General features: G+C 46.5%; 1 protein-coding gene across 1 annotated transcript in view; it reads right to left on the bottom strand.

Annotated features, from left to right (window-relative positions):
- Nucleotides 1–277: 277 nt before the first annotated feature.
- Nucleotides 278–9,155, bottom strand: part of UBE2S (ubiquitin conjugating enzyme E2 S) — a 28,610-nt gene continuing 19,732 nt past the window's right edge. Inside the window, exon 4 of the mRNA XM_078654923.1 lies at nucleotides 278–780. Coding sequence (XP_078511049.1) covers nucleotides 493–780 — 288 coding nt within the window. The 3' untranslated portion in view covers nucleotides 278–492. The remainder of the gene's footprint in view (nucleotides 781–9,155) is intronic.

Here is a 9,155-nt window from a genome sequence, read left to right as displayed (position 1 = left end):
ACAAAGCCTTATGGGAGACTGTGGAGAAAGATAACAAAGTTTCAATTTAGTTTAAATTCGGTTTTGAAATGCATCTGTCATACCGTCTGCAATGCAACATTCAATATTTTTTCAGTGCACTCCATGACCAGAATACATGTTTGACGAGCACTTTTTCCAGCTATATTCTACTTTGAGGACAAACTAGCGATTTGCATCATTTGTGAAAAAACAAATTGTATATACATTATTCCCATGTTCAACAATCATTGCTTAAAGACAATAAAAACCAAGACCAGACTTTAGAAAAAAAGGACTTTAATAGATTTTATAATTTAAATAACTTAATATTCCAAAAAGAACTATGACAAAATTTTTTAAAAACATGTGTGGAAAATGTAAAAGATACGTTTTATTGTGTTGCCTCAAGTCCTTCCTCCCATCCCGCCTTGAACCCAAAGTTGACACACTGAGTTCACTCCATGATCTGGAAACCATTATGTGCGATCAAACCTAAAGCCTCCTCAGAGCCCTTTTTTTGTCAGTTTTCTTTTTGGCCGCTAGCTTCTTGTCCCTTTCACCTGCATGCTTCTTGGCCATGGGCCCGTCCCCATTGATCGCTCCAGAAGAGGAGCATGGGTCAGTTTGGTCCTTGCAACGTAGGCTGGTTACCTGCGCATGGATTTCTGTAAGAAGACGGGCACGGCTGGCATATTCTTCATAGTTCTCAAGCAGGAGGCGCCCAGCCTCCTCGTTTAATGCAGACTCTGGGTTTGGGTGAATCAACAAACACTTTATGGTCTTGAAGAAAAAAAAAAGGGGGGGGGGGGGAGATGTTATTTATTTGCCACGTCTGTAATGATGCAAACATACTCATTAACAAATGCTTAATTGCTCTGCATTATTCAGCCAACCGTTTGCCAGCACTTATAAGTTGGGCCATGAAGGCTCACTAAAACATGAACCACGTATGCCTCTGTACGAGTATCTTTAAATGCATTAGTCATTCTGGTAACGAGTGGCTGTGCCATAATATGTTTAATTTCAAAGACACCCTTCATCGCAGGGAGATGAGTGGGTCACATGTGAATCTTAAATGGTTTCAATCACGACCACTTTGGTTACAGATAACTGGTTTATTTTGCAATGTGAACGGAATTTAGATTCAGATGTTCTACAGTGGTTACAAACCAATATTTCCCTACCGTGGTAGAGGGGTTGAGAATAGTACCAAAGAAATGTTTTAATACTGCGACTTCCTAGAGATTCTTTGTGACAAGGTCTTAGTAATGCTTAGCAAATGTGTGGCTTATAGGACATGTTGGAGCTGCATAAATGCAACTAAGGGAAACGTTTAGACTCGTGGTATTACAGTTCCTCTCTCTTTTCTAGTGTCTCCTCTCGCTTTATTTCTCATGTATTATTGGCTATTAAATAACAAAGCTAAGTCATGAGATCAGGAACCCGTATATTTGCGTTTGCTCTGATTTTTGGCACTCTATTTCCGCTCTAATTAAGGAGTCTGCCTACTTTATGCAGAATGAGATGATTTTTTCTTTGGTGCCATTTTTTTCCAATTTTTAAACACCAAGGAGCCCATTAGGATCTCTGGCGGATCGCCACCGGCCGCATGTCGGTGGCGATCCGCCCAATATCCGTCCCCGCCATATTACTATGGCAGAGGGGACTGCGGCAGACAGAAAGACCGTCCACCGCTTTTCCGCCCGGTCAACAAGTCGACCAGGCAGAAAAGTTTAATATGGTGGCGTTGTTTGTAAGACACCCCCAGCCACATCATGGGGGCGGAAACATGCCTTTCAGTTGCGGCATTGCCGACAGAAAGGCATGTGGGAATTGCTTGTGGGGGCCTGTTGCACGCCCCCAGGGACTCGGGGGTGGGGGGGGGGACGTACCTATGGTACCATAGGTACACCCCCCCTGAAGTTCTATGCACAACATGGCAGTGCAAGACATGCCTTCCTGGCATTGTGACGGGAAGTGCTAAATGCACCGCCCACCACAATGTCGGGTATGCAAGATGCGCCCGCCACTGTCGGGCGCATCCTAATGGCCCACATGAGACCCCGCCCTTATGGCAGGCCGTCCCATTGGCGGGCAGACAAAGACGGCCTGCCATCCTAATGACCCCCCCCCGTTAAGTGTTGTATAAAGTTTAGTACCTACAATCCCCCCACCCCCACCCCCCCCCCCACCCCCTCCAACTATGGAAGAAACCCTGAGCCACGTCAATACTTGCCCCCTCAACGATATTCTACCAAATATTTTTCCTAATTAGTTTGGCCAGAGCTGGTTTAAAGTAGGTAGCTTACCTCTTGCTCGGAAGGCCTGTCCACTACTGCCGGTTACCACTGAGAATTTGTGTTAGAGTCTTTCGATGGCTTTATACATCTAAACATTTATACTTTCACTTGAACCTTTAGCTCAATGTTTTGCTTTTATGCAATTCGGATATTATTGGTGCTATTATTGTAGGTCTTAATTATCCATATAATCCAATATGCATTTTTCAATTAAAATACATGGCAAATCCTGGTACAGTAGAGAAGCTTGCATTTTTTATTTTATTTCTGTTAAGTAAATGGTAGAGCGACGCTGGCAGTTACGTCAAATGGTTTGTCCTTCTTAGGCCTCTTGCATTCTCTTGTTTTTTGTGAAATACATAGACAACGTAGTCCCACCTAATCCTTACAGAAGACAAATATAACCCTCTAGAAGGGAAAAAAGCCCCACACAACATTTACCAGCCTAGTGTGAATAAATGCCTGTAATTGAGCACCAAAAAAAACTCAGTAAATGTTTCCTAAGAGTTTCTTATACATTTCCTTGAAGGAACAGTCCCCCTTAAAGGTCTTCTTAAGCTTAAAGTCGTCTGTGGGCAAACGTTTATGTACATCTTTAAGTACCAACAGAGAAGGCCGATTAGGGACCTGCCATTTGAGATTTCTTTTCCCGCGATTTTCTAATACACTTCTGGCCAAATTAAAGCTCTTGGTTGGGTAGTCTCATTCATTTAAAAGATGATATAGATATAAATACCACCATCCTGGTTATCAGCTAATATCCGTTTTTGACAAACATGTTGTGCATCATAGTACAACTGCAGGTAGCCATAATCCGGTACCGCATTGTAAACCCATGGTGGGCACCAATCTAATTTAGAGACCGGGGGGGGGGGGGGGGGGGGGGGGGGTGTTAATTCTCCTGGCTACAGTGCAACAATATATACTTGTTCGGTCTTTTCTCAATATTTAATGTGGTGATTGAGGTCTCCAGACCCCAGGCAGTAGTGATTCTAGAAACACCTTATGGCAGCGTTCCCCCCCCCCCCAACTGTGGGTCGAAAGTCCATTTCTGATTAGTCGCTAAAGTCCAGAAAATAAAGATGCCTTTAAATTCTGTATTTACCTGGTCACATTTGCTGAGTTTCAAAGACAGGGGTCAAATGTAAGGATATGTCTTGGGCTGCTTTTTAACATAGGGACTGATTATTATTTTTTAGGATCTGTTGTCACTCTGCAGTCAGAAAAAGTAAAGAATGTGATAATCCAGTTGTACGAAAGAAAAGACGGAGGATGTCATTTCTTCCCCCCCAACAAAATGCAAATGCCTGTAAATAAATGAGTATGCATTCAGCAGTTAGGAAAGTAAAATGAAGTACATTTTTTAATTCTGACGTGTGTTGGAACTTTTCAGATTTTAGAACAAGACACTGGATGAAGTACAAATAATAAGTATCCAATTAAACCAGATTTCCACGTGTTCAATAGTTTTATCTATAACTGTCGACATGTACAAACTTAGTGCATTTTCCATTAAAACGGTCACTGTCTGCAAATACTGCACTACCACACGATTGATCACATTATTTAAGTAAAATAGTGTGCCTCATGTCCATTCAAGCTAGGTGGATCGCAAAAGTCGGTCTTACATAGGCACCTTTCTAAAGGGTTATTGCTGGTATTTATTATCAAACTCACTGCACAAAAAGATTCAGGGTCCATTAGCCAAGAGAACCTACATTTCCTGTAGCAAAATGGACAGGTGGGCCTCATCCAAAAGACGAGCGAGTGGGACCTGTAGCAGGGGAATGGCAAAGCACAGCCTCATTAATCAACAGCACCCGTCTGTCAGATATTTTTTTAAATGCTTTGAGGAAAGGTCTCATCCTGCCTCTCACATGGTAGTTTATGTGCTAGTAAAGGCAAATTAAAGCAGCTTGAAGGATGCAGCAGCAGAGGTGGAGGACTGGGAAGTGCTATGCCCCTGATGACCTGGGTGTGGTTTGCTTGACCACGAAAGAACTGGGGTGCTTGTTGCGGGACTGTGGACAAGTGGTGTGCTCATCAGGAAGAAACAAAGAAACGCGAGGCACAAGAGCAATCAGATATTGGAATCGGAAACATATCAGTTATGTAGATTGAGCACTGCAGACAGATCTCAGCTTATTTAAGGCCTGGTGCAATTTTACTTAAAAAGCAGTTTAAGAACCTTGGTTCAGAACATCTATATGAAGTTTAACGAATAGTTTACCTGTCGGTGTAGTTTTGCAGCTTGAAGATCTTTCTGGATTCACTATGCTGTGCATATTCCGCAATCTGGTGGTTGGGTCCGGAATCGTAGTGTTTTCTCTCTTTTTTTGTCGTAGCCCAGGTGGGCGTCGACGTCCCACCATTTGGTGTACCTTCGGTGACGTCGGCGTGCTTCCGGCGGAAGCTACCACCCTTGGGCGCCATCTTCAGATTCTTTTTTCTGTCTTTTTTCTTTTGTCTTTGTAGTGAATCCATGGCTATGTTTGTTAATCGTTTTTTTTTTCAACGTAATTCTTTTCACGCATCTTGTAAGCTTCAACTTGCTTTCTTTTCTATGTGTTTACACCCTCTTCTCCAGCCTCATCTTTCTGGCAGAGGCGGGTGGGTTCGCTAGTGAATCCAGAAAGATCTTCAAGCTGCAAAACTACACCGACAGGTAAGAAACTATTAGTTTTGCAGCGTGAATCTTTCTGGATTCACTATGCTGTGCATAGATTTTGTAGCGGTTTTCGTTACTTTTGTGGCGGTTGGGTGGAAGATGAGCGTTGGTTGTAGAATATATGTTGAAGCACCTTTTGTCCTACTTGTGCTTCTTTGTTCATTTGTACATCCACGAAATAGTGCTTAGTGAAAGTGTGCATTGAAGCCCATGTTGCCGCCAGGCATATGTCCTGAATTGGTGTGTTGGCCAGAAAGGCAATTGTTGCTCCTTTCTTCCTGGTGGAGTGGGCCTGTGCCCCTCCTGTTAGCTCCTGGCCAGCTTGTTTGTGGCAGAATTGTATTGTCTGTGCGATCCATCGAGCTACGGTGTTTTTAGTCACTGGTTTGCCCATGTAACTGTTTGCGAAGGATACGAAGAACTGTTTTGTTTTCCTGTGTTCCTTCGTCCTTTCAATGTAGTGCATCACAGCCCTTCTTGCGTCTAGGGTGTGGAGCAACCTCTCAGCGCTTGTAGTGGGGTTTTGGAAGAAGCTAGGAATCTGAATACTCTGATTCATGTGGAACCTTGACACTACCTTTGGCATGAAGTGTGGGTCTGTTCTCATCACGACCCTGTCACTGTATCTGGATGTAGGGTTCCTGCAGTTCACTCACCCTTCGTAGCGAGGTGATTGCTACCAGAAAGGACGTCTTCATCGTTAACATTTGCAGTGATGCTTCGTGGATGGGTTTGAAAGGTGCTTTCATGAGCTCCGTCAGTACCACATTTAGGTTCCAGGCCGGTGGCGGCATTCTCTTTGGCGGCGCTATTCTTTTAGCCCCTTCTAGGAATCTTACGACTTGGGATGTAAAGAAGCTTCTCCCCGTTTCTCCTCTTGTGTATGCCACGATCACAGCCAGGTGCACCCTCAGCGAGAATGAGCTTAGCCTTAATTAGGTGCGTGAGGTATCTTAGCACCGTGGATTCCTTGGTCAGTTTCCTATGGAGTTGTTTCTTGCAACACCATTGAGTGAATCTTTTCCATTTTTCCCCATAGCACTTGCGTGTGCTGGGCCTTCTTGTCTCTCGCAGCACCCACAGGGTGCTCTCTGGTAGTTTTAGGTGTGCGAACTCTAAGTCCTCAGGAGCCAGGCTGAGAGGTTGAGGCTCTCCGGCTCTGGGTGTAGAACTTCTCCGTTTTCCATGGAGAGTAGGTCTCTTCTTTTTGAGAACTTGTGGGGTGGCCCCTGCGCCATCTCCATTATCTGAGAATACCAGGTCTGTCTGGCCCATTGTGGTGCCACAAGGATGAGCGTCATGTTGCTCTTCATGCATGTGTTGAGAACCCTGGGGGATCAGTGGTATCGGGGGAAAAGCGTAGGCAAATGTTTTTGACCAGCTTATCCATAGGGCATTCCCCTGGGACAGTGCCTCGCCTCTGGTTGCCTGGATGCAAAGTATTGTTATTTTGCATTCCGGTGTGTTGCAAACAGGTCTATTGTTGGCGTACCCCATTTCCTGAATAGTCTCTCTGTTTCCTGACTGTTGAGTTCCCACTCGTGGGACACTGAAGTCTGCCTGCTGAGCCAATCCGCTTCTACATTGTCCTTCCCTGGCAGGTGTATGGCTAGCAGGTCTATTTTTAGTGGTATAGCCCATTTCCAGATTTCCTGTGCCAAGCTTGACAGAGGGAACGATTGAGTTCCCCCTTGTTTGTTTATGTAAAACATCGTTGTCGTGTTGTCTGTTTGTATTAGGACCTTCTGGTTGTACAGGTGTTTCTGAAAAGCCTTGAGGGCTAGCAACACAGTTTTCAGTTCCAGGTAATTGATGTGTCTGACTGCATCTGTAGGGCTCCACAGACCCCTCACTCTGAGCCTGTTCATGTGTGCACCCCACCCCTTCTGGGATGCATCTGTGGTGATGGTCACTGTTGGGTCCAGTGGTGTTAGAGGTTTCCCTTCTGTTATTCTCTCCTTGGTCCACCACCTTCTCTTCCTGCACCCTGTGCGTTACAACCACTAGATCCTCCCAACTTCCTGTAGCTTGTGACCATTGCTGTTGCAGCCACTCTTGGAGTGGTCTCATTTGTAGGCGTACATTGGGGACCAGGTGTATGCATGATGCCATCATCCCCAAGATCTTGCTCACAGTCCTCACTGTCAGAGCTCGCCCCTTCTGGTAGTGACGTTTCTCCCTCAGTAGGCTGAGGGTTCGCTTTTCGCTCGGTAAGACCCTGCATTGGACAGTGTCGATCTGGGCTCCCAGGAAGATCTTTACTTGCTCCGATTCCATCGAGCATTTGCCCCAGTGTATGGAGAAACCCAGGCTTGCTAGCGTTCTTGTCACCTGTTCCGCATGATCTTTGCATGTCCTGTAAGAGCTTACCTTTACTAGCCAGTCGTCGAGGTAGGGGTACACGTGTATCCCCTTTCTTCTTAGATGTGCGGTCACTGCCGCGAGGCATTTGGTGAAGACCCTTATTGCGGACTTTAGGCCGAATGCCAGGGTCGTGAATTGGTAGTGATCCTTCTTTACTGTGAACCTTAGCATGTGCTTGTGCTGCCTGTTCATGGGGATGTGCAAGTACGCATCTTTGAGGTCTATGGTGGACAAGAAGTCCCCGGCCTTCATCTGTGGGAGGACCTCTTGTAGGGACGTCATTTTGAATTTTTGAAGTATTTGTTTAGGAACAGTAGGTCCAGGATGGGTCTTAGACTTTCTCCACTTTTGGCACCAGGAAGTAGTTTGAGTACACTACCTTGTTCAGTTCTTTGAAAGGAACACGTTCCATGGCCGCTTCGAGGAGGAGTTCTTGAGCTTCCTCTTGCAGTAGTTACAGCTCTCTTCGCGAGTGCGGTCTTTTCTTTGGTTTTCTGTTTGGTGGTCTCTTTTCCAACTCTATGCAGTATCCGAACTGCATAATGTTGAGTATCCACTTGTCTGTTATTTTTTGCCACTCCTGGAGAAAGAATCTCAATCTTCCTCCTACCGGCGTCACATGTTCCCATGTGTCTTGTCAGTGTAGCCCTCTCCTCTTTGTTTTCCCGTGCTCCTCCCCGGAGGGTTTGGGTGGGGGAGCACCTTCTTCCGTGTGAAGTCACTTAGAGGGGGGTTGTTCACCGCCTCTCCTTCTCTGGCCCCGTCCATTTCCTCTTGACCGAAAGGATTGGCCCCTGCTTTGGTAGTTCCAGCTTTGCCTCTGCTGGCCCTGGTGGCCTTGGTTGTCACTCTGTTGCCCCTGGAGGAAACTCGTGAGAATCTCCTCGCTGACTTCCACCCCTGCCGTTGGGCCTCCGTGTAGGAGTGCCCCTTCTCATCCCCCTGAACTGCAGGGCCCCCATGGACCTTGCCGCATCGTTGTCATTCAGTTGGTGAGTTTCTCATCAACTGGGGCTCCGAACAGTGTTTCACCGTTGAAGGGTGTGTTCAGGATGTTGTTCTGAACCTCAGCCTTGAATCCTGAGATCCTGAGCCAGGCTTGCCTTCTCTCAGATGCCTATAGCCATCAGTCCGCTGGATGTTTCTGCCCCATCCAAGGCCGTCTTCAGGCACGAGTTGGCAATGTTTTTCCCCCTCTTCCACAAGGTGTGATGCCCTCTCACGGTATTGTTCCGGGAGGTGCTTGAGCAGTTGTCCCATCTCATGCCAGTGCTAGTATTGATGTCTATTCAGGAGGGCGTTGGGAGTTCGCCATCCGCCAGTGCATTGCGGCATTCCTCTCAATTTTCCTGCCAGTTAGATCCATCCTTCTGCTTTCCATGTCATGTGGAGGTCCAGACGTTGTTGGGACGTTTGCCCTTTTCCTGGCCATTGCAGCGATTATTGAATCTGCTGTGACGGATCCCTTGATGTAAGCTGGGTTTTGGGAGGAGAATTTGTACTTCTCCGTCCTCGGCGTTACTGATCTGCATGTAGCCGGGTCCTTGAAGGCTTCCTTCCCCTGGTCTGTGATACTCTTGAGCATGGGCAAGAACTGGCTTCTTGTCTGTATGGGGAGCAATGTCTCGAGCAGGAAGTCTGCTTTTGGCTTCTCCTCTTCCAGCTTAACTCCATAAGCTGCTGCCGCCTTCCTGACCACCTCATTGTATGCCCCAATGTCATCCGGTGGCGAAGGCCTCGAGGGGGTATGTTTCCACCGCCTCCTCCGGGTTTTCGGCCTCGATGTCCTGCCATTCCTGGTCTTGGGCCGTCGAGGAACCTGA

Source organism: Lissotriton helveticus, chromosome 7 (genome assembly GCF_964261635.1).
Source record: "Lissotriton helveticus chromosome 7, aLisHel1.1, whole genome shotgun sequence".
Classification (NCBI taxonomy): domain Eukaryota; kingdom Metazoa; phylum Chordata; class Amphibia; order Caudata; family Salamandridae; genus Lissotriton; species Lissotriton helveticus.
The sequence above is the reverse complement of the archived record's forward strand: the minus strand, read 5'-3'. Positions and strand labels throughout refer to the sequence as shown.